The sequence below is a fragment of the Pleurodeles waltl genome, chromosome 5 (genome assembly GCF_031143425.1).
Source record: "Pleurodeles waltl isolate 20211129_DDA chromosome 5, aPleWal1.hap1.20221129, whole genome shotgun sequence".
NCBI classification, from domain to species: Eukaryota; Metazoa; Chordata; class Amphibia; order Caudata; family Salamandridae; genus Pleurodeles; species Pleurodeles waltl.
The window spans coordinates 136,658,819-136,684,815 of record NC_090444.1 but is presented as its reverse complement, the minus strand read 5'-3'; the positions used below and the strand labels follow the sequence as shown (position 1 = coordinate 136,684,815).

General features: G+C 44.9%; 1 protein-coding gene across 2 annotated transcripts in view; it reads left to right on the top strand.

Moving 5' to 3' along the window:
• The window catches only part of GALNT14 (polypeptide N-acetylgalactosaminyltransferase 14), a 1,192,033-nt gene that overhangs the window by 1,055,114 nt on the left and 110,922 nt on the right, over positions 1-25,997 (top strand). For both annotated transcript variants that reach the window (XM_069233809.1, XM_069233810.1), the window contains exon 10: positions 12,031-12,157. In XM_069233809.1, coding sequence (XP_069089910.1) covers positions 12,031-12,157 — 127 coding nt within the window. The remainder of the gene's footprint in view (positions 1-12,030; positions 12,158-25,997) is intronic.

Here is a 25,997-nt window from a genome sequence, read left to right as displayed (position 1 = left end):
AGCTACACCCAGTCACGTGACCCAAGAACAGGATGCAGGCACCAAATAATTAGGACAGGAAAATGCCAACTTTCTAAAAGTGGCATTTTCAGAGTTGTGACTTAAAATTCAACTTTACCATTAAAGAAGGTTTCAAAATTGCAATTCCTCGAACACCAAGCATGACTTTCCTACCTGCTCCCATGCAAATACTATCACCTATTAAATGTAATAGGGCAACCTAATATTATCCTATGGGAGAGGTAGGACTCACATAAGTGAAAAAGGAACTTAGGAGTTATTCACTACAGGAGATGTAAAACTTTAAAGACAATTTCCAACTTTTCAAAGTGCATGGCACCCTGCCCTATGGACTGTTTAGGACCTATCCTAGAGGTGACATATATTATATTGAACAAGGTAGTTCAAGCCTGGCCAAGATTTTATTTTAGCGGGTTGACATGGCAGTTTAAGCCTGCACACACAGGCTGCAATGGCAGGCTTGAGACGGGTTTAGAAGGGCTACTTAAGTGGGTGGCACAATAAGTGCTGCAGGCCCGCTAGTAGAATTTAATTTACTGGCCCTGGCTACATATATTACCACTTTATTAGAGACTTATAAGTAAGTGTGTTAAGTCAGTGGTAAAGTGTGTAGAGTGCTAAAAGGCAACAAAAAGGATTCAGAAAACATTAGGGCTATAGGCAAAAAGTTTGGGTTGACCCAGCAGACAGGGGCAAGTCCAACATCCATAAATTGAGCGGATTTCCATGAAGCATCCTAAGAAGGTGATTTGGACGGAGGTGAGCCAGAAAGCATTTGGGACCATGAAGAAAGCCATGTGCACAGCACCCGATGTTTCAAAACTTTCCTAATGCAGACAGATGCTTCATAGAATTGTATTTGGGCTGTCCTGACACAGCTAAGTGTTGAGTACTTGGACTAACCTGTAGCCTTCATCAGCTGGAGGATATTTCCCAGGGAACAGAGGAGGAGTGTAATTGGAAGGGAAGCATTTGCAGTGGTCTAGGCACTGAAGGTGAGGCCATACCTGTTTGGAACTCACTTCCAAGTTTAAACAATTCACATACCCCCTAAGATGGCTAATACAAATGCAAGATGTTTGTGGTTCACCCTGTCAAAGATTGTGATTTTTCTTTGAAGTGGGTTCTTAAGTTCTCACCTCCTTAAATAAATAATCTGATTTCTTACACTATCTGTGCATCTGTCTGTCCTTCTATCCAGCTTTTCAATACTATGCCTGTCTACCTATCTGTCTGTCTATCTACCAGTTTGTCTAGTTCTATACCAGTTCATTCATCTGTTTATTTATCTACCTACCTCTCTATCTGTCTGTCTGTCTACCTGTCTATATACATGTCTGTCTCGCTCTAGGCATCTAGGCATTTAAGCGTTATATTACTAATTGAAGCTGTTCCTTTTATTCCAAGTATCTATTTATCTATCTATCTATCTATCTATCTATCTATCTATCTATCTATCTATCTATCTATCTATCTCTGTCTGTCTGTCTGTCTGTCTGTCTGTCTGTCTGTCTGTCTGTCTGTCTGTCTGTCTGTCTGTCTGTCTGTCTATCTATTACTATAGGTCTGTCTATCTATCTACAGACAGCATAAGAGAGCATTCACAACACCACTGTACCATACTTTAACTTGGTCAAATGTTTTGTACAGAAATGAGCAGGAAACTGTAGTTGTATATATTGGTTTCTCTTAAATGAAGGGTCCAGATTGAAGCACATTTTGGATTAAAGCAGAAAAAGACTTACATGAGATACGTACCATAAGTGACAGAAAGTAGAATGAATGTAGAGCAACCCAAAAGAGGCATACGAAACACTATTGGCACAGAGATGAGAGTAATGTTCTAGGAGGACAAAGGTGAGAGATGTTTCTCAAGCAGGAGGTGCTTCAGATCTACTTTTGGTGTCGTACAGGGTGGGACATATCTAAAGATCAGCTGAGAATGAGGTCTAAATTCTCAGAACACAGCATGAAACAAATTCTTCCCAGATGCCATACTGATTAAAATCCAGAGTCTCGAAAATACTTTTTCCCAGTAACTGTATTGATTGATAACACTAATAGAAGGTTCATGTTTGTGGCAGATAATTGGGAGAGTCAGTATGCATGATTTTATTTGGTTAATGCACTTCAGCAACATATAGCAACTGGTGAGATGGCAAGATGTACGGGTCTAGTGGAAAGAGTTTCTGAGAGTCAAGATGATGAGAATTTGAGATTTGCTATTCAACCTCGCTTGAGGTACCGGGGGAGACGGTCTAAGTGGAGGATATGTGCATCCTAATCCACCAAGGGATCAAGCAGGTAATCAGGAAAGATCTTAGATCTGCCAGCTGGGTCACAGTTAGGATTGTTTCAAGGTATCAAATGGGAAAATGAATAGTAGATAAGTTAGGGAAGTGAAAAAATAAAGACGTATGATTGAGATTCTGAAGGATAGGCTCTGGTGTTGGCATTCAAGTCAAGTGATGTAGTGAGGTGATGGGTGTCTGATTTGTGGCAGAACAGATCATTAGTGGTGGAGTGTAGGACAGACCTAGTGATTGAAAGTTGAGGAGATCTACTTCCTAACAAGGTTTTCCAGCTTCTCTGAATGGGGACATAGCCTGAAAGTATGGAACTACCTGATGATAGATATTTGATGTTCAAGGGACTACAACAGCAATAGCAACTTGATGTAAGCAGTCAAAATAATGCAGCTTTGAAGTTATACAGAAAGGGGGCTGGTGGTATTAGTTATAGTTATGAAGCACCCTAAGAAACTAAAATGTCATCACTGTTTTAAGACCACCAAGATATAAACATCTGCTGGGGGTATAAATGTGTCTTTTATAAGAGTTATGCACAATGCGTGCTGGTGGAGCTGCTCACAAAACAAAAGTGTTGCCCATTGTTACCAACTGATCAGAAAAATGTGTCAGTTCATTCATGCTCAAGTCAATTTTCTAGTGGCATTTCTCTGTGGAAATGTTTAGTTATAGATTAATTCACGCTCATGGCCACAATCCGTGCATTCCTAAATGTCAAACGTTATGTTCAAATGACTCTGAAAGCATCATTGATTATTTTATATGTAGGTAACACCAAAGATTATTTGACTGAGCTTTTACATTTCACCCAACAGGACCTCAGACTATACAAAGCATTTGTATACTCTGCTCTATGACTTAATTCAGTTCCTTTTTCCAGTATTGATGCTCGCAGATTGAAAACACACCCGATTTGTTTACACACTCCTTGCTGAACTGCAATAACTACATTCCAGCCCTATTGAATGAGAAGATGCAGTCCTTCCTCAATTACTTATCTGGAATTCTCTCTCTTACTTCTATCTATTATCCAAAAGCATTCCCTTTGCCCAGGAATCACAATGTTGGCAATTTAGCAACCAATGTATGTCTTTATGTCTTTACGTTCACAATCACAGCAATCACTGACACATTAGGCCTCTCCTCACATTCTACCAGAACAGATTTCTTTGTTTAATATTTCATATGCTATATCTCCTTCAGCTGCCAGGAGTATCCACTTTTTGTCAGTCTTAGGTTCTCCAGTACACCTGCTGTGGCCTTAGCATTCACCCTCTTTCAAAAGCTCCAGTTATATCATGGAGTCTGAAGGGGTATCTTACACAATAGACAATGCACAGTCAGCCATTGAAGTACTGAGCGTATTGCTCAAGTAACAGTCCATACAATAAAGTATTACTACCACCACAACATAACAAAAAAGAGAAGACAACAAATTAAATGGCATTACAATTAGCCCGTCTAGGCTAAAAACTGGATTAGGATTGTTTTCCTAGTTGTGCATCCGGAATGGTGACTGGCGCTGTGTCCTGACCACATGCTTATATCTCCTGTCACTGGCTGTCGTCTGTGTCCAGCAACAGAACTGTGTAAGTAAAAACTGTGTTACATGGACTCTGATGTTGGTGATGAAAGCAGGAGGAGTTGCAGAAAGTGTGTTGGAGGGTGACACGTCCTATAAGACTAGATGTCTGGCTTGTGGGCTAGCATAGCAACAGGAAGCTAGACCTTTATCTGAGTAGCCATAAGGGGCAAACGGGTTCTTTGCTTCACAACACATCAAATCAAATCAAATCAAATCAAAACATTTATAAAGCGCGCTACTCACCCGTGAGGGTCTCAAGGCGCTAGGGGGAGGGGGTTACTGCTGCTCGAAGAGCCAGGTCTTGAGCTGCCTCTGGAATGCGAGGTGGTCCTGGGTGGTCCTGAGGTTGGCGGGGAGGGAATTCCATGTCTTGGCCGCCAGGTAGGAGAAGGATTTCCCACCTGCCGTGGTGCGGCGGATGCGAGGGACGGCAGCGAGTGCGAGGTTGGCGGAGCAAAGTTGACGGGTGGGCGTGTAGAAACTGAGGCGACGGTTGAGGTATTCGGGTCCCTTGTTGTGGAGGGCTTTGTGTGCGTGGGTGAGGAGCCGGTAGGTGATCCTTTTGTTGATGGGAAGCCAGTGCAGGTGTCTCAGGTGGGCAGATATGTGGCTGTTGCGGGGTATGTCGAGGATGAGGCGGGCGGAGGCGTTTTGTATTCGCTGCAGACGTTTCTGGAGTTTAGCGGTGGTTCCTGCGTATAGTGTGTTTCCGTAGTCCAGTCGGCTTGTGACGAGGGCGTGAGTCACAGTTTTTATGGTGTCGGCGGGGATCCAGCGGAAGATCTTTCAGAGCATGCGGAGAGTGAGGAAGCAGGAAGATGATACGGCGTTGACTTGTTTGGTCATGGTGAGAAGTGGGTCCAGGATGAAACCGAGGTTGCGTGCGTGGTCTGAGGGGGTTGGTGCGGTGCCTAGGGCCGTGGGCCACCAAGAGTCGTCCCAGGCGGACGGGGTGTTTCCGAGGATGAGGACTTCCGTTTTTTCTGAGTTCAGTTTCAGACGGCTGAGTTTCATCCATTCTGCGACGTCTTTCATTCCATCTTGCAGGTTGGTCTTGGCGCCAGTGGGGTCCTTGGTGAGGGAAAGTATCAGCTGAGTGTCGTCGGCGTAGGAGGTGATGATGATGTTGTGTTTGCGTACGATGTCGGCGAGGGGGCTCATGTAGACATTGAAGAGAGTCGGGCTGAGGGAGGAGCCTTGTGGGACGCCGCAGATGATCTTGGTGGAGTCTGAGCGGAATGGAGGGAGGTAGACTCTTTGGGAGCGGTTGGAGAGGAAAGAGGTTATCCAGTCCAGGGCCAGTCCTTGGATACCGGTGGAGTGCAGGCGGGATGTTAGGGTTCAGTGGCAGACGGTGTCGAAGGCAGCCGAGAGGTCGAGGAGGATGAGGGCGACTGTTTCTCCGTTGTCCATCAGTGTTCTGATGTCGTCTGTGACTGAGATGAGGGCGGTTTCTGTGCTGTGATTGGCTCGGAATCCGGACTGAGAGGGGTCGAGTAGGTTGTTGTCTTCAAGGAAGTTGGTCAGTTGCTTGTTGACGGTCTTCTCGATGACTTTGGCAGGGAAGGGGGGGAGCGAGATGGGGTGGAAGTTCTTCAGGTCGCTGGGGTACGCCGTAGGTTTCTTCAGTAGGGCCTTGACTTCCGCGTGTTTCCAGCTCTCGGGGAAGGTGGCAGAAGCAAACGAGCTGTTGATGATGGTCTGGAGATTCGGGGCGATGATGTCTTCGGCTTTGTTGAAGATGAAGTGTGGGCAGGGGTCCGAGGGGGCTCCAGAGTGGATGGAGTTCATGGTAGCTTTGGTCTCCTCCGTGCTGATGTGAGTCCAGGCATTGAGGGTGATGGCTGGGGTTGTAGGTTCTGTGGTGGTTGGCTGGGTCTAGTGTCCGAAGCTGTCATGTAGGTCGGTGATCTTACGATGGAAGAAGGTAGCGAGGGAGTTGCAGAGGTCTTGTGATGGCGTGATGGAGTTGGAGTTGGCATTAGGATTGGAGAGCTCTTTGACGATGTTGAAGAGTTCTTTGCTGTTGTGAGTGTTGTTGTCCAGTCTGTCTGTGAAGGAAGTTCTTTTGGTGGAGCGGATCAGCTGGTGGTGTTCGCGGGTGGCGTTTTTTTGGGCAGACATGTTTTCTGCTGTGTGGTCCTTGCGCCAGGCTTTCTCGAGGGTACAGCATTTTTTTTGGGATTCCTTGAGGGTGTCTGTGAACCATTGAGGTTTCCTGGTCTGTCTTGGGAGGCGTCTGAGGGGTGCGAGGTTGTCCGCGCAGTTGGTGATCCAGTGAGTGAGGCTGAGGGCTGCGTCGTTGGGGTCAGTGGAGAAGGTGGGTTGGTTGTCGCTGAGAGTGGAGAGAAGCTGTTCCGTAGCGATTTTGTTCCAATGTCTGCGTGGGATGGGTTGTGTGCGGAGGTGGAGAGTCTCACGTCTGAAGGTGAAGTGGACACATCTGTGGTCGGTCCAGTGTATAACGGAGGAGTGGCTGAAGAATACGTGGTTGCTGGCGGAGAAGATGGGGTTGAGCGTGTGTCCGGCGATGTGGGTGGGGGTGTTCACCAGTTGCTTGAGACCGAGGTTGGCGAGGTTGTCGAGCAGGGTGGTGGTGTTGGGGTCGTTGTTCTGTTCCAGGTGGAAGTTGAGGTCACCGAGGAGGATGTAGTCCGGCGATGCAAGGGCGTGCGGGGAGATGAAGTCAGCGATGAAGACAGACTTTGTATATTTGTATAACTGTGTGTTGTATATGAATCATCAGCCACATTGCCTTCAGTAACTCCTGGGAAGATTGCCAGGACATGATCCCCAGATAAAATTCTGCATCGGCTCCAACTTTTTCAGATCAGGGTACTCAGAGGAACAGCTAGAAGAGCCCATCTCTCACCAATTTTGAGATCCTTATATTGACTTCCCTTCTGATCTTGAGTACTCTTCAAGGCTTTAACAGTTATACATTAAGCCGTACACCTGAACCTGAGTTAACCAACTTTTCCGGCCAATACATTTTCTCTGAATCAACCCACTAGCTTCCTCCAATTTGCAAATCTACTACTTGTTATATCATGAATTAGAAAAGCCACCCAGAGGGATCATGTTTTTTCAACTTCTGTCGCCAAACTCTCGAACCCCCTCCTTTGGCCTCCACTGCGAAGTACACCTAATTTGTTTTAGACTTTTTAATAAATAAATATTATCCTTATCAATTATTCTTTCTTCATTGATACTAGTATCATCCCACAAGTGTTTCTCTAGCACCAAGGGCCGTTTGTATTAGAATGCTCTACAAATAAATAATAACATAAAAGCTTTAACCAGTGTTCACTTCAGTTCATGATTAGCATTCATGATTCTTTCCGGTGACAGAGAAGCATGTTTCCCCTGTCTGTGTAAGGCCTAATGTATATATGATCTTTTCATGCAAGTCACACAGCCACAGCAGAGGCGCAAAACTCCTCCTTAAACTGTAGAGTTCATTAAAATTCAGTGGTGAGAAGGGGCATCTCCATATATGTACAAAATGTTGTTGTAAAAAAAAAAGTCAAATGCTCGTGCCTTTCACGTATAATCAGGAGGATGCCCAGAATGCAGCCAGATCACTTGAAAAGTCATGGAAGAACTTAGGATTCAGTGGTGTGTGTAGATGTTCATAAGAGCTAACATAAATTTTTGTGCATCCTCAAAAAATATTTTTAATCTGAACATTCCCAACCCCCTAACGCCTACTCCCCATCCAACCCTCCCGAAACAGGCAATGGCCCAAACAGCTTTGTCAAAGTGGTGGAGCATTCAGAACTTTGAGGCGAAAAATATCACTTGTTTATACTTAGAGGCTGGTAGGGGTCTATTCACAAAAGCAATTCTGAGCATCTGAATTAGTACCACAGGAGTACTCTTTTTACCTACTTTTTGAATCAGCCCGATAAATCCAAATTTTTATAATCAAAAATGCAAAGCAGAGACAGTACTTTCTATTTTTACTATTTGTTTCTGAATAATCCCTTAATATTCCCCATTTATTCCAATTTTAGATGTTTTGGGGCCTAGTCACAATGTCATGTTAGAGTAAATAAAATAGTACTATTTTATGGATCCCATATTTTTTTAATACGCCCCTTAATCTTCATGTTCTGTACATTTATGTGTGTCGACTGATTATTGCATCCAGAAATGTAAATATTTCGGTAAATCAAGTTTGCCATTCTTTCCGTAGGCTTGCTATTTTTCTAAGTTGTAGCATCTTTTATTAGACTCTCATAAATAATTGACTTCTAGTCCTGCACGACATTCTGTGGAGAGAATGGGGCCTTCCAGCGATGTCATTCAAAATGTAGGCTAGGGTTTGAAGTGACAGTCGAGCATCCTGAAATAATTCAGAGCATTTTCTTGGAATTCTTGAAAGTGACAAGTGGGCGTTCCTCTGTGCAGATTTGCATTTTCTGCAGCTCTGTTTTCTTCATTTCAATGTCGATGCGATGCCTTAGGGACAGGCTGCAGAGAAGGTATGTGGTATATACACTGTCAGAGAAAATGTGTGCCTCATGTCGTACATCACAGGAGGGGTTCTCCATTCTGAGGAGCCCTAACATTGAGATTGAGGGATTTTACCAACCCCTAAGAATTCATTGCTCTCAAATCATGTCGTTTTTGCCACACTAATGAACGATTTGCCTCTGATGATCTGTCGCCAGCTGGCAGTCAGGATGTAAGTGGTTCCTCCATTCTAAGGAGCTGTTCTTTGAAGATTGTGTTTGGAACCGGTGAAACTACAAAGTTGGTGCTGATCCATGGAAACTTTCAAAGGTCGCGACGTGGCACATCAAAAAACCGGACAAGAGGAATCTCAATTCATATTTAATTATTTATTCAAATATTTTTGATCTGCAGACATAGCCACACGGCCAAAAGAGCACTTCACGGGTAGAAAAAAAAGTAACGTTGCTAACAACATGCATGCAACTATAGAGAGCAGATAATTAGCACACGGACGCATATTGACCTCAGTGGTAGACTTTTATGTGATAAGTCTTCAGGTTTCTCCTGAAGGATAGCAAGTTAGATTACAGTGTGATATCTTCAGATAGACGGGTTTCTTGCCTGAAAGCTCATCACAGAAAAAATGGTTCAGATCCTGGTTGGTCCGGTTTGTGTGCTTCTCGTTGTGTCTTTTATTAAGTACATGCCTAAAACATTTTACAAATGGCTCACAAGGTTTTGTGGAGAGTGATGGCGATAGGTAGGCACATGATAATTTTTTCCTGAATTCTAAAAGATTGCATACCTACTTGTTCTTTGAGTATAGATGAACTGAAGACGTCATACTATGTACAGGATTACACGTCACCTTTTTGCTACTGAACATTGTGGTGGTATCTGATGTGTTATCCACCTCTGTGCCCAGGTCTGTTGTTTATTGTCCTTTGGATGGCCTATGGTCTCTGTTGCAAAGTCTCTGAACTGAATCACATGATGAGGCAAGGTAGCTGTTAGAAATAGGGTCTCTGGTTGGCAGTCAGTTTGCACTTTGTCCTAGCAGGGACCCTCAGGCTAGTCATGGTAATGAAGATACACACTTAGGATAACCCCCACTCACCTTCGAGGTAGCTTGGCACAAGCATCCAGGCTTATCTCAGAGGTAATGTGCAAAGTATTTGTACCAATACACAGTAACACAGTGAAAACACAAGAGGACTCAACCCCAGGTTAGAAAAATAGCCAATTTTTATCTGAGTAAAACAAAAACAAAATGTCAAACATCCAACATACACTAGCATATTTATCAATTTTTAAAGATTAAACTTCATTATAGCGCTTAGAAACACAAATGCTTTGAACTGGTGATATTACAGCATCGTGACGGAGTTGTTCCCAACAATCCGACACCAACAACCCGGTCACGGAGTCGCACGGACCCCCAGGTACAGTACCTTGTGAAAATGAGGAAACAAGCCATTGCATGGAGACGGGGCTCGAGGCGTCACTGGATCCGATGCGGTGCCGGTTTCCAGGGCTGAGGAGCAAAGGAGAGGGCGCGTTGGTGCAAAGCATCGGGTCCTTGCTGCAGAGCTGTGGAGGTGAGGCGGCATAGGTTCTAAGTGTTGGATCCTTGCACTTCCAGTGGAGTTGGGTGTCACGGACATCAGTGATTCGGCACTTCAGGACTCACGAGTCGTGGACTTCAGCGAGACTATGGGGTCGTCGGTCCTGCGGGGTCATCGCACTCCAGCGAGAACCAGGGCTTCAGTTGCAGGCGGCGCCACGGGATCCAGCAGCGGCGTCACTCCGGAGTCGCCTGAAGTCAGTGCACTTAGTTCTTCTTGGTTTTTCACCAGCTTACCCTTTCAAGGGCCCAGGGACTGGATTAGGCAGGGGTGGCTCCTCCATATGGGCAGAGGAGCATCACCCCCGCCAGCAGCAGAAGCTGTAAACCTTTCAGAACGAATGTTTATTATCCTTTCATTCTGAAAGGGGCGGAGCCACGGGGGTGACGTTCACTGAGAGAGAGGGCTGAGGGATGTTGTTTTAGAGCAGAGCACCATGCTTGTGAACTGGTCATGTGTGATTGGACAAGGGTCAGATCATGACATCATTTACACTCATTGCATTCTTTTTCTGAACAATCACCCTCAAAAAGATGGAACCACTCTATTTTGTAATCTTTAAATATGTCTCTTCTGGCACCTCTGTGCTGACCTGCCTGATAGGTAACACATATTTCTGGATGGATGCTTGAGTTAATAAACATTGTCTTGTCGCCCATTACATTTGCAGCAAGAGTATCATGAATACTGCACACTGCATTGAATCTAAATAGGATAGGATTTTTATAGCTGGATTGAAGTCGTTTCTGGAAGCACTTTTTCATAATTTCTAGTGTATGGAGATTCTGATGGTTGAGTAAATTTAGATTCTGTAAGAGGGACAGTGTGAAAATATATTTTGGCTCTCTGTGTTTACAGTGAACTGATTCCCCTTAAGATGAATATCAGTACAAGATAGAGTGTGGCTCTAGCTACCACAATACAATTCCAAAGTGAGCTACGAGACACCAGTACCAATAGTACCAATAGTGCTCTCAGACTATTTGAGAAGAAAGTTTCTATTATGATTCTGAAGGACAGGAGAGATTTTCGCCATACTCTAAGGTTAGCTTTACCTACTTCAGTTAAATTAATTCTAAATTAACAGTAATGTCTCAGAAGGTACAGAAGAGTGCAATTAGAGATAGAGGGTGTTCTGGATAGGCTGTTCTCCGAGAATGTGTCTATTGCGCGATGTATATTTCCAAGGAACGTTAGTTTTCTTTATACTGAATAAACCCTGAAACAAGAAAAGAAGATAAATATTTTTATTTGTATCATATATGTGGCCTTTCTTTATTTGATCCTGGTGCAATAACCCTCTGGATAAGAAGAGATGTAGGGATAGGATTTGTATGGAGAAGAATGAAATTTAATGCTTCTATGTAAGGGAACTAGATACCTATGGGTTGAGCTCACAAGTAGGAGGAACAGAACATAAAAAACACAGTATTGAGAAAATCATTATAAGTCACAAGCAATTTAACATGCTTAGAGAAGCTTATGTTTCCTAATGCTTTCCTGGATAAATGATGATATAAGGCAGGCTTAATCTCAAGGCAACAACACATACTGAGTTAAGCTTAATGTTTCATATTGTATATTAAGTTCATCAAATATTAATTTGTATGCTTTATTTAGTGATCTCAGATTTTTATGCTTTGGCTGGTGTTTACAAACAGAATAAATACAATCTAAAAAAATTAATAAACTATAAATTGGAACAAATAAACAAGGCAAAAACAAATGATTCCAACACTATTGGAAAACCAAAATTCTACCTTTTAAATCAAAGAAATGCCCCCTCAGGAGGGATGCATGTTGTCAAAGTGTACATCTATGACATATATGCCTGAGACATTAAGTTTAGAGTATATGGGTTCTTCACCATTTATATGTGTGTCAGTATTACACTCAACTCTGTATGCCAGATGTGATATCATAAAGTGCCTTTGTATAATCTTTTTCTTTAACAGTGTGCAAATTGAAGTAATATAGACTAGGTTCTTCCTGAAATCATTAGGAAGTTTATTTACACCATGTCTTGCAGAAATTTCATTCCGGGTCTGGATGTGTGGTGGGAGCTTAGAAATTATACCCTGCAGCCGTGTGGGACATGTTTTTCGAAAGAAGCATCCTTATGTCTTTCCAGAGGGAAATGCCAACACATATATCAAGTAAGATATTTTCTTCTATGTTTAAAAAATTGGTGGAAATTTGCTTTAGATACGTATACACACTACAGTTTAAAAGAACTTCAATAAATGGATTTTAATTTTCCTGCATAACCACATCATATGCTCAAGAGTTTTAGAAATTGTATTTTTTCTTACTCAACCTACAACAACAAAAAATATACTTTTGGTAAAACCACAGCTCTAATTTTTTACAAGTTATTTTAAATATTTTTGATTCCATTGAGTTTTGGATTTTTTATTCAACTCTTTCTATTTTATAGGGTCTTTGTGGATTTTAATGTCTAAAACAATAAGGTTAAGGATGGACTGCTTGAATTAATCACAGCTACTGGCAATTGCTCGGGCCACGTCCCAGTCCATAATTTTTTGCCTGCCATGCTACCTCAGTTTCGACTCAGCCATTTGCAAATCAGTCGTGACCCTGCTCCTTTTAGAAACATTCCAGCCTGAACTGCCCAGCTAAGATCTGTCTGAACCAGAACACAAGCAACCTAGGACCGGTTTCGCCCCAGTTAGGGCTCTTCAGCCAGGTATAGCTTAGTTCAGTGGCACAGTGAGCCCGGAACCGACGTCTGGGCATACCAGGTGCACTTAGGGCAGCAAATGCAAAAACAACAAGGTGATGGATGGAACGTTTGAATTAATCTTAGACACTGGTGATCGCTAAGCTCCATCGCAATCCATCATATTTTTCTTCACCAGTGTGCCAAAAACGATGGATTGGGATGAGTCCCAGAGTGTTGCTGAGTTTATTTTGAGCATTCCACCCATCACCTTATTCTTTTTAGATTTGAATTTCTGCCATGAGTCATAAAAGCAATATTTTGTGTTTTTTACTTTTTCAAGAGGAAGAAATAGTATTCACAAAGAAATTCTATTTCTACTAAGCTGGCTTTCTTATACAACAGTAGTTACGCACGCTTACAACAAAAAAGTTCCAACTATTTGCACTTGGTTTGGTCAGAAATTGCTCCCCTGAGCCATATCTATGCATGCGCATTTTCAGAAAAATTAACTCTGTGCAGCGTAGCTCACTTGGTTGACCTTCTGCTGTATGTTTGTGACACTTGACTACATGCTGCTAATGTAATGAAAGAAAACTGAAAAATGACATGCAAGTTCAAGTTTTGTTTTTGAAGTGGACTGCAGTGATTCCCCTAGCTTTGGTAATCAATCAGCTATTGGAACTAAAAAGCATGCTTACACTGTGGGGTTGAGCATTTCAGAAGGAGCTTGAGCAGCCAACCTAAATTACGTATCAGAAGGCATCCTGAAAAAAGTATTTACAGTTCTTTCTGTCCTTCGGAACCAAATTGAAAGAATGAAATTTTGTTGCCATTAAAAGAGTCAACCTCAAATAGGGCATGTGGGCCAGCTGTGATTCTATTGGGTCCTTTGTTTTAATAAACTGAATACTTCAATTGAGACAGATTCCATCTGCTTTGTAAATGGCGGAGATCATCCAATTCACAAAAATTATGATAGGGCTGATCTACCAATTATTTCTTGATCTTCTCGCCTGAGTTTGTGAATGCTATTGGAAGGTTTTTTCTGAGCTGAACATGTAAAGCTGGTTCTCGATGAGGAGTAAATACTGTGATGCAATTTTGTGTATTGCCACTGATTAGTAGTAAGTATCTTAGTCTTAAGAAATCTCCTAATTATGTCATATTTGTTGACCTACACCGGAAACTTGCTGGAAATGGCAGACCAATTCTATTGCTTTTTCAAAAGAAATTAGCATGTGCTTTCAATGGCTTTTCCTCTGATGGAAAGCAGCCCATGAAATTAGAAGGTCGTGCTTGCCCGGTGAAGATGTCTCTGCCTTCAGTTCAGTCACAAAAGCTGCTGTTCCAATGAAGGCAATGAAATTTGCCAAGTGGCAGCCATGTTTGTTGTGCCCAATCTGCAATGTTTTTGTTTTGCTTTCAAAAATAAGCTCTCAAAGCTGAATTCTAAACACAAGGGTAAGTTTGATGGCTTTTGCTAATAAATGATCAGGGTTGTTTATATCATCATGGCAGGCAGTCCACAAGTTTGGTCGAGGCCATGACCCTGAACTCCTATTATGAAAAAAGCCCGGCAAATTTAGAAAACCCTGTCTCGATTGTGAAGTACTCTGAGTGTTCAGTAGAGTTGCTGGTGCATCAGCTCCACTGAAGTTTGCCAAGTAGGTGCTATGGTTTTTGTGACTGCTCAGCAATGCTTTTCATTCCTTTTCAAGAGATTAACTCTCAAACCAGGACCTTGTGTTTTGAAAACAGAAAAACACTGGCCCTTATGCATAGGAATGTTTCTCCATTGGTTTAAGGGTCATTGTTTGATTTGTCAGACCAAGACTTCCATCTAGGAATTGTTGTTTGTCACTATGACATGACAGCCCACTAATGTATGAGCCATTAGGTCAGAGGTTTAAACTTGAAGAGCCAGCTGAGACGTCATCAGAGTAAACCTAATTCTTCCTCCACCTGTAAATGGGGCAGGGACTGCAAGATTGTCAGAATGGAAATTCCACCAAACTCTAAATGATGGCCCAGAACATGGAGAAATTAATAATCAACATTCTTGTCTTATTCGGGATGTACTTGGGCTTGTCACCGATTGGCCAAGGAGTTGGACAGGACTAGCTAATGGTTGTCACATAATTTAATATCTCTTAGAATGAAATGAACTTTGAGGTGATATTCCATAGTATGCAGAAGATATTTCCCTGTTGTAATCCTTGCTGATCATGCTGAATTACTAAAATACACTGAACCTCCACTCATGTTACCCTTGAAAATATTTAATAGTATTGTTCTCTAAAGCCAGAAAGAAATGTAAATTAAACTACGATTTCTTTAAAGGAACACAGGATTAATAAGTATGCAAAGTGAAGGTAGAGATAGACAAGTTATGCATTTTTTCAGTTACTTTGGAGACAGGGAGACATTTGGTCTCCACAGATTCAGTATGCTTTTGGCCAGACTTAAGTTTCATTAAACTTTTGGAAGTCACCATATTGAGGTGGCATTCAAGGATTATAAATATAATGTATGTCTGGTAGCTCAATTTTGAGAGTAACACTGGGAATATTCCTTTTGTGCATAGTTTTCCAAGCTGAATATGTGTTTTGTTTAACTTTGTAATCCCTAAATGTACTCTTGTGTTACCAATTAGACCAGTGGTGTGCCTCACTTCAGTATCAAAATATGTAGTCTTATACCCAGTCATGTTGTGGCTATTGTTATGGTATATGCTAGAAGCCCGCTTTGGGGGTGAAGGAGAATCAACCTACTTAATTGCTAAGAAATAAGGATTGGCCTCTTAAGCCTTGGTTGTCTCATACCTACTCAATGCTTGTGACCATCTTGATGCTGAAACTATGTGAGAAACTCAAGTTGATCAGCGAACCTCGTTTCACTGAAATAACAGAAGTTAACCGTAAATTTATAAAGCCATGCTGGCCCTTTGTTGAGTACAAGGTAACTAGGCCGCTAAACATCTGGTGGCAAAGCAACCTGTGTATCTGGATTGATGGAGGAATGGTGCCTCACTCAGTAGGAAAAACTAGCCATCTAACTGTCCCTGACACCATTCACTGGCACAAAATGGCCCCAGACATCACAATGAGAATTGCACAGGAAATTAGAAACTTAACACCGCATCAAGTCAGTTAATGTCAGAAAAAGGAGTATCGAGGACACAACTGCTGTGCTCCTGGGAAGTCAAAAACCCACATGAGTCTCAGAAGGATAAGCATTCTGCTTGATACATTCTACCCATAAGTGTGTAGGGGAGGTGTTTAGGGTTCTGAAGAGGTTGAGGACTGTTAGAGAACACTCACAGCTGGAGACGTAAGGCTCAAGCGCTGAAGCTGTGAAGCCAAGCCACAGGGTTGGGGTAAGCACATCGCTGGGAGGAAAAATCACTTGGGTCACCAGACGTCACTGCTTCTTGTGCAGTACAGAATGTCCACATCAGTCCATGAGCAAAGAAGTGGGCTCCAGTTGAACACAGTTCCAACACTACCATTTTGAGGAGTACAATGAAAAGGGCCCCTAATAAAGTAGTATGAAACCTCAGATAGAATGGATGAGGAAGCCCACTGTGTATCTAGAACACATCCCTACAGTACAGAGGGTGCTACACAGTGGGCTGTGTTTCAATCCCTCTGCCATTAGACCTGATCAAGGCAGGCATGCAGATTATCTGGACTTGGTAATTGTTTAGTGCTGTTAGAAAGTGCACTTCCTTTGTCTTCAACCTCATGCAAGTACTTATCACCGCCCCTCTGCCACATACCATCTATAAAAGGAAAGCAGGGTCCAAGTGCACACTAGAGCCAGATCACCTATGTTGAAACTGTAAACTTTAATGTACAAATACCTATATTCTGGCCAAATGTCTAGTGGAACTGAATCTTCTACGGGAAACGCTGTGCAAATCTACATTAAAAATGGGAGGAAATCATGCAGGTCGTAAATCATATATGTTGGGTCTGCATCCCTAGTGTGACTCTTTTAGGCCTACATTCTTGCTGAAGATCCTTAGTAAGCTCAAGCTGGGAAACACATTTCTATGGAATTGGTAGTAGTGCTTGGGCTGATTCTAAATTATTGTGGGACACCAAATGGAATCTGAGTTTCTTTATCTATGGAGAAAATCACTTACTCACTGGACCATGAGTTCAAATCCTTTGAAGTGGATTTTTCCATTTTCCTAAACATCCTTGTTGAGAAATTCTGAGAACTAATATCCTCCCACTGTCTGAAAGTACTTTACATAATTCTCTCTGAACTATCACAAATGCTTTTCTGAAGAAATTGGCTTCTGTCACCACATCATATGCCTCTCACAAACCCTTGTTCAATGCTGCAGTCCTTAAGAGCATTAATGCTAAGAACACTCCTTATAGGGAATAAGCATGGAAAGCTGTGGACATTGCATTCCTCTTGCCATTTACCTATTAAGCTCCTCCTTAACTGATGGCATGTAGGTGATGGTGTATGTTTGCATTCTTATTAAACTATTTGAGGTTAAATAGCTTGTAGCGAAGACACAATCACATAGCAGGAAATACATATAAGTAAACATTTTCACCATGAAGAAGAAAAACTACCACATTCAAATAGGAGTGGGTGGTTTGTCCTACACAACAAAAGATGGCAATGGATGTGCTTAATAAGGCGTAAAACCTTAATATTGAAAGGAAATTGCTATTTTGCTACTTCCCCAGTGAATCTTCCCATCTGGGACTGTAGGTGCATAACTTACTGTAGCAGATGAAGCTATTGATTGTTCGGTAAAAATGACTTGAACACTTACAATTGGATATTTTGCCTCCTCCCCCCAATGCTATGTCTCTCCTTTTGCTCGATCGTTCAAAAGGCCTTGTAGATGTATAAAGCTGTTGCGGGTCTGCGCAAATCCAGAGAACCAGTTCATTTTAGAAATCTGTCAGAGTCACCAGATCCTCGGGGTCTGTGCACGTTCCCAACACTTCCACCACAAGACAGCTCCAATACTCTGATTAGTTTTGTCACAGAGTCTAAGAGAGTCCAAGTGGGGAAAAGGGGATTAGGAAGGGAACAGCTGGGAAGGAGACCTGCAGGAAGCAAAAGGTGAAACACAAAACATCAAAATTACATCTCATGAAATCAGTACCATGCTACAACTCTAAGCTTTGTTATTTCTGAAAACATAAAACAGCTCTAGAATAGTTCTAAAACTGACTAAGCTTTAGATGACCGAATACCAGAGGAGGAAACAAGAAAAGTTAAATAGAACTTTCAGATTCAAGTACTTTCTTTAGCATGAGAATCATAAAAACACTCTGAGCAAATTTCTAAACAATCATATGAATCTCCATTTAAGAATACATATCAGTAACACGCAGCATTACATCTAGAACTCTGGTCTTGTTGTGTTCTTCTCAAAAACACATTGGAAAGTGAATTGTGCACATAGCCAATCTTCATATGAGTACTGAAAACCAAAAAGGATTGTGCACCATAAAATCACACAACGTAGATTCAAGGAATAAATCACGCAACTTATCAATTCGAAAATGCTACCAAGGAACTGACTTAGAATGGTAGCACACAGTATTTTACATTATTTATTCACAAGGAAAGAATTGCACGTCTTGCCGATTCGAACACTACCGTCACACTGCCAAGAAATGGTAGCGTGCAATGAATATCATAAATTAACCACAAAGAAAGAATCAAGCATCTTGCCGATTCGAATGCCACCATGAAAATGCCTCGTAGATGGTAGAGTACAATGAATTTCAAGAATCACACACAGAGAAAGAATCGCGCATATTGCCCATTCGAAAGCTACCATGAAAATGCCAAGAAATGGTAGCGCACAATGAGTAACATGAAAAGCACTCAAGGAAAGAATCGCGCGTCTTGCCGGTTCGAATGCCACCAATTAATGCTTCGGAAATGGTAGCGTACAATGAATATCAAGAATCACACATAAGGAAGGAATTGGCATGTTGCCGATTCGAATGCCACCATGAAACTGTCCAGAAATGGTAGCGCACAATGAATAACATGAAAAGCACTCAAGGAAAAGAATTGCGCGTCTTGCCGATTCGAATGCCACCATTAAAATGCCTCGGAAATGGTAGCTGTTGGACCTGGCTTTTTGACAGGGACATCCCCAAACTTTTTGCCTCCTTCCTCCTATTTTTTCTGACCTGTTGTTGTTGGCTTTTGACCTCTGGGCACTTTACCACTGCTAACCAGTGCTAAAGTGCATATGCTCTCTGGGTAAATTGTACTACTGATTGGTTTATCCATGATTGACTATTTAATTTACTTGTAAGTCCCTGGTAGAGTGCACTACATGTGCCTAGGGCAGGTAGATTAAATGCTACTAGTGGGCCTGCAGCACTGGTTGTGCCACCCACCTCAGTAGCCCCTTAACCCTGTCTCAGGCCTGCCATTGCAAGGCCTGTGTGTGCAGTTTCACTGCCACTTCGACTTGGCATTTAAAAGTACTTGCCAAGCCTAGAACTCCCCTTTTACTACATATAAGTCATCCCTAATGTGTGCTCTAGGTAACCCCTAGAGCAGGGTGCTGTGTAGGTAAAAGGCAGGACATGTACCTGTGTAGTTATATGTCCTGGTAGTGTGAAACTCCTAAATTCGTTTTTACACTACTGTGAGGCCTGCTCCTTTCATAGGCTAACATTGGGGCTGCCCTCATACACTGTTGAAGTGGCAGCTGCTGATCTGAAAGGAGCAGGAAGGTCATATTTAGTATGGCCAGAATGGTAATACAAAATCCTGCTGACTGGTGAAGTCGGATTTAATATTACTATTCCAGAAATGCCACTTTTAGAAAGTGAGCATTTCTTTGCACTAAAATCTTGTTGTGCCCTTCAATCCACGTCTGGCTAGGTTTAGTTGACAGCTCCTTGTGCATTCACTCAGACACACCCCAAACACAGGGTACTCAGCCTCACTTGCATACATCTGCATTTTGAATGGGTCTTCCTGGGCTGGGAGGGTGGAGGGCCTGCCCTCACACAAAGGACTGCCACCCCCCCTACTGGGACTCTGGCAGACAGGATTGAGCTGAAAGGGAACTTGGTGCATTTCTTAGAGACTCTTTGAAGTCACCCCCATTTCAAAGGCACAACTTAGTATAAAACAGGGCCTCTGCCCTACCTCATCAGACACTTGCTGGAGAAGAAACCTGAACCAGAAACTACATCCTGCCAAGAAGAACTGCCTGGCTTTTCTACAAAGGACTGCTGCCTTGCTGTTGGCCTGCTGCCTTGCTGAACTCTTGCCTGGCTGTAAAAGTGCTCTCCAAGGGCTTGGATAGAGCTTGCCTCCTGTTCCCTGAAGTCTCAGGACCAAAAAGACTTCACTCTTCCTCTTGGACGCTCCGTGCGCCGAACTTTTCGACGCACAGCTTGTTCCGCGGCAAGAAAAACGCCGCACACCGACGCTGATCAACACGACGCCTTCGGGACGATCGAAACTTCGACGTGCAGCCCCGCAGAACGACGCGCAGCCGGAAAACAAGCAGGAAAATCCACGCACAGACCCGGGACATCTGGTAATCCCCGCGACCCACAGAAAGAGACTGTCCGCGCGCCGGAAAACGACGCCCGACTTCCCCGCGTGGAAAATAACGACGCAAGTCCGTGTGTGCTGGGGAGAAATCGACGCACACACCCTTTTTCCACGCACCTCTTCCTTTGTGGCCCTCTGAGGAGATTTTCCACCAGAAACCAGGTACTTTGTGTTTGAAAGAAACTTTGTTTGCTTTTTAAAGACTTAAGACACTTCATATCACTTTTCAGTGATATCTCTACAATTTCATATTACATCTTTTATCGTTTTGACCTGCAAATACCCAGATAAATATTATATATTTTTCTAAATACTGTGTGGTGTATTTTTGTGGTGTTATGATATGGTGTTGTATGATTTATTGCACAAATGCTTTACACATTGCCTTCTAAGTTAAGCCTGACTGCTCGTGCCAAGCTACCGGAGGGTGAGCACAGGCTGATTTTGGATTGTGTGTGACTTACCCTGACTAGAGTGAGGGTTCTTGCTTGGACAGAGGGCAACCTAACTGCCAACCAAAAACCCCAATTCTAACATTGGTGATCAGCGGTGAGGATAGGACTTGTGTTTGTGCAGTGACATACAGTAGCTAAGTATTTCACTACCTACCCACAGTTGAAGGTCAACTTGATTTTTCATCTTTTTTTGCTTTTGGTTCTCTGATGTCCTCCTGGATATACTATTGATATTTTGGACTTTGGATTTTGGTTCTTGCCAGTAAGACTTTGTCAGCAATGAGATTGCTTACCTACTCATCCTTTGTGCCTACTGACCACCTCACTAAGGCTGACCTAAGGAAGCTTTGCAGAAAATGGGGCCTTCCTGTAGCAAGGAGATCTACTAAGGCGGAGATGCTACATGCCTACATAGTCTGGGGGGAAGAAAGATGGGCAGAGAGAGAGGCAGCAAGAAACCAAATGACTAAGTACCCCTCAGATGAGGAGGAGGACTACTCACATGAGGAGGAAGACTGCTCACATGAGGAGGAAGACTACTCAGATGAGGAAAGAGAACCAGTGGGAGATGAATGGCTCCTAGCTCTAGAGCGGTGTATAGAAGAGCTAGATTAGCAGCTTGAAAGGGCTGAGGCAGCAAGTCTCTTAGCCCTGGAAGAAGAAAAGATTGCAGCTCAAGAGCTGAGCTGTAAAGAGCTGAAACTGGAGGCCGGAAGGGCGGAGTCCAGTTCAGATGGTGGCAGCAAAAATCTTGCATCCAGTACTGCTGAAGAAGGGCACAAGCCCAGAGATGTGGTGCCCAACTTGAAGAAGGGAGTTGACACACCCCAGGTGGTTCAAGGGTATGAGGTAGTTCCCGTTATGCACAGGGTCCCTGAGAAGGATTGGGGAACTGGCACAGGGAGTCATATTCCTACTGGGGGAGGGACACTTTACTGACTCTAGCAGAGAGTGACAGAGAAAAGGGTTCCCCCCTGGTGGACGTCCTGGATATAGAGTGTAGAGACATCCCAGAAGAGTTTGGGTTGAGTGTCAGGGACAGACAGATACTGTCTCACCAGTCTCAGGAGGGTGAAGTAGAGTGCTTTTCCAAGGTTGAGTTACTGGGTGGTTGGGTGAAGGGTACTGTGGTTAATACATGTGAAGGGCAGAGTGATGTAATTGCTGGAGAGCATATGTCTGGTCCTTATTTTCCAGAGCTACGCCAACACCAGGTGGAGTGTGAGTTCTCTGACCCCAGGGAACTTACAATGGAGGCAGACGTCTGGGTGAGTACCAGAGAGTCTGAAGAGGCATTTGGTGGTGCTCCTGAAGGGAGTGGTCTAGGTGGTTCCCAACCGAGTGTGGTGGGAAAGGATTGTAGTGTCCCAGGTAGGTCCCAGGTCCTAGAGGGTTCCATGAGGGAACACCAGGAGGGAAGCCTAGCCTGTACCGTAGGGCCACCTTTTGAGGGAAGCCCCGCAGTGTCAGAAGAACTTGGGGGGGTGACTGTAGCCAGCATCCCAACAGTTCTGGTGTCTGGCAGTACCCCTCCTAGTGAGGGGGTGCAGAAGTCCAGACATAGGGTTGAGAGGGGGTTGCAGACCCCAGTGGAGGACCTTGAGAGTCAGGGGACAGCTCTGAGAGCAGAGCCCCCCCAGGAATGACCCAGGTGAAACCGTTTCTGGTTTGGGGAAACCCAGACTCTGCCGGATGGGCAGAGGTCGGGAGACCTGCGCCAACCAGCCTCTTGTGTGGCCCTTGGAGACGGTGTGTCCCTTGTGGGGGGTGAGAGTGCCCCCCAGGAAGTCCTGGCATGCCAGGCAAAGATTCAACCTCAGGGTGGTGACTCTGGGTTGGATACCCAGGTTCAGAGGTTAAACTCTGACCTGGTGGGAGGTAGATGTGCCTCCCAAGCAGTCCTGCTGTGCCAGGCAATTGTCCAACCTCAGGGTGTTGACTCTGGGTTGGATGACCAGGTTCAGAGGTTAAACTCTGACCTGGTGGGGGGTAGGTGTGCCCCCCAGAAAGTCCTGGCGTGCCAGGCAATTGCCCAACCTCAGGGTGGTGACCCTGGGTTGGGGAACCAGGCTCAGAGGTTAAACTCTGACCTGGTGGGAGGTAGGTGTGCCTCCCAGAAAGTCCTGGTGCGCCAGGCAATTGTTCAACTTCAGGGTGGTGACTCTGAGTTGAATGGCCCAGTTCAGAGGTTAAACTCTGACCTGGTGGGGGGTCAGTGTGCCCTCCAGGAAGTCCTGGCGTGCCAGGCAATTGTTCAACTTCAGGGTGGTGACTCTGAGTTGAATGGCCAAGTTCAGAGGTTAAACTCTGACCTGGTGGAGGGTCAGTGTGCCCTCCAGGAAGTCCTGGCGTGCCAGGCAATTGTTCAACTTCAGGGTGGTGACTCTGAGTTGAATGGTCAGGTGCAGAGGTTAAACTCTGACCTGGTGGAGGGTCAGTGTGCCCTCCAGGGAGTCCTGGCGTGCCAGGCAATTGTTCAACTTCAGGGTGGTGACTCTGAGTTGATTGGTCAGGTGCAGAGGTTAAACTCTGACCTGGTGGGGGGTAGGTGTGCCTCCCAGGAAGTCCTGGTTTGCCAGGCAGTGATCCAGTCTGAGGGTACAGACCCTGGGCTGGAAGACCAGGTTCAGGGTGTCCCCCCGGACCTGGAGGGAGGGGCTACTGATAACAGTGCCCCTACCATGTTGTCTTCTGAGGAGGCCACTCCTAGTTGGAGGGTGCTGGACCCCAGAAGGGAGGGCAGGGGGAGGTAAGCCTCACCCCGGGCCCTAGTCCAACCTGAAGGTACAGGCCCCAGGTTGGAGGGCCAGTTGCAAGTTAACAGCCCTGCACTGGTGGAGGAATGGTACAGGGTGACTTCTGTAAGCACCCTGACCATGTTGGACTCTGGGGGTACCGCTCCAGGAGGGAGGGTACAAAGCCCCAGAGGGGAGGACCAGGTTCAGGCTGTCATCCCTGACCTGGTGGAAAGGAGAGTGGTTAAAGGGTGCCCAGCACCTGGGGCTACCGCCCCCCACTCTCCACAGCCACAGTGGTTGGAGAGCTGTGAGAGGCCTGGGGCCTGGCTCTCATCCCTGGCAGCTGTCAGTAATCACTGTGGCTTGCTGTCCGGGTGGACAGAGTTATCCCTGGGGAGGGGACAAGTGTCACACCCCAGGGGTAGAGTGGGCAACACCACTTTGTTGGTCATGGTGGTACTATCCTGCTCCTGGGATACATCTGTGAGCAAAGTAAGGTTAGGTGCTGCACAGATGGGATCCACAGGTAAGGAGAAAGGTTCCCCATGGGTTGGCTTAGTGGGCCCTGAGAGTATGGACAGAGTGATCCAATTGGAGTCAGGAAGGCGAAGAACTGGAGCATGCCCCTGCTGTTGTGGGCCTGGGTCCTTGTTCTGTCGCCTCAAACAGGGAAGTACATCAGGATAGTGATTGTTCTCCCCTGGCTTTAGGCTGGTAGGGGGTCATGTTGGACCTGGCTTTTTGACAGGGACATCTCCAAACTTTTTGCCTCCTTCCTCCTATTTTTTCTGACCTGTTGTTGTTGGCTTTTGACCTCTGGGCACTTTACCACGGCTAACCAGTGCTAAAGTGCATATGCTCTCTGGGTAAATTGTACTACTGATTGGTTTATCCATGATTGACTATTTAATGTACTTGTAAGTCCCTGGTAGAGTGCACTACATGTGCCTAGGGCAGGTAGATTAAATGCTACTAGTGGGCCTGCAGCACTGGTTGTGCCACCCACCTCACTAGCCCCTTAACCCTGTCTCAGGCCTGCCATTGCAAGGCCTGTGTGTGCAGTTTCACTGCCACTTCGACTTGGCATTTAAAAGTACTTGCCAAGCCTAGAACTCCCCTTTTACTACATATAAGTCATCCCTAATGTGTGCCCTAGGTAACCCCTAGAGCAGGGTGCTGTGTAGGTAAAAGGCAGGACATGTACCTGTGTAGTTATATGTCCTGGTAGTGTGAAACTCCTAAATTCGTTTTTACACTACTGTGAGGCCTGCTCCTTTCATAGGCTAACATTGGGGCTGCCCTCATACACTGTTGAAGTGGCAGCTGCTGATCTGAAAGGAGCAGGAAGGTCATATTTAGTATGGCCAGAATGGTAATACAAAATCCTGCTGACTGGTGAAGTCGGATTTAATATTACTATTCTAGAAATGCCACTTTTAGAAAGTGAGCATTTCTTTGCACTAAAATCTTGTTGTGCCCTTCAATCCACGTCTGGCTAGGTTTAGTTGACAGCTCCTTGTGCATTCACTCAGACACACCCCAAACACAGGGTACTCAGCCTCACTTGCATACATCTGCATTTTGAATGGGTCTTCCTGGGCTGGGAGGGTGGAGGGCCTGCCCTCACACAAAGGACTGCCACACCCCCTACTGGGACTCTGGCAGACAGGATTGAGCTGAAAGGGAACTTGGTGCATTTCTTAGAGACTCTTTGAAGTCACCCCCACTTCAAAGGCACAACTTAGTATAAAACAGGGCCTCTGCCCTACCTCATCAGACACTTGCTGGAGAAGAAACCTGAACCAGAAACTACATCCTGCCAAGAAGAACTGCCTGGCTGCTCAAAGGACTCACCTGTCTGCTTTTCTACAAAGGACTGCTGCCTTGCTGTTGGCCTGCTGCCTTGCTGAACTCTTGCCTGGCTGTAAAAGTGCTCTCCAAGGGCTTAGATAGAGCTTGCCTCCTGTTCCCTGAAGTCTCAGGACCAAAAAGACTTCACTCTTCCTCTTGGACGCTCTGTGCGCCGAACTTTTCGACGCACAGCTTGTTCCGCGGCAAGAAAAACGCCGCACACCGACGCTGATCAACGCGACGCCTTCGGGACGACCGAAACTTTGACGCACGGCCTCGCAAGGACAATGCCGCCCAACTTCCCGGGAGAAATCGACGCGACGCCTGCCGTGAGATAAAAACTTTGACGCACGGCCTCGCAAGGACAACGCCGCCCGACTCCGCAGGAGAAATCGACGCGACGCCTGCCGTGAGATCAAAACTTTGACGCACGGCCTCGCAAGGACAACGCCGCCCGACTCCGCAGGAGAAATCGACGCGACGCCTGCCGTGAGATCGAAACTTCGACGCGCAGCCCCGCAGAACGACGCGCAGCCGGAAAACAAGCAGGAAAATCCACGCACAGACCCGGGACATCTGGTAATCCCCGCAACCCACAGAAAGAGACTATTCGCGTGCCGGAAAACAACGGCTGACTTCCCCGCGTGGAAAATAACGACGCAAGTCCATGTGTGCTGGGGAGAAATCGACGCAC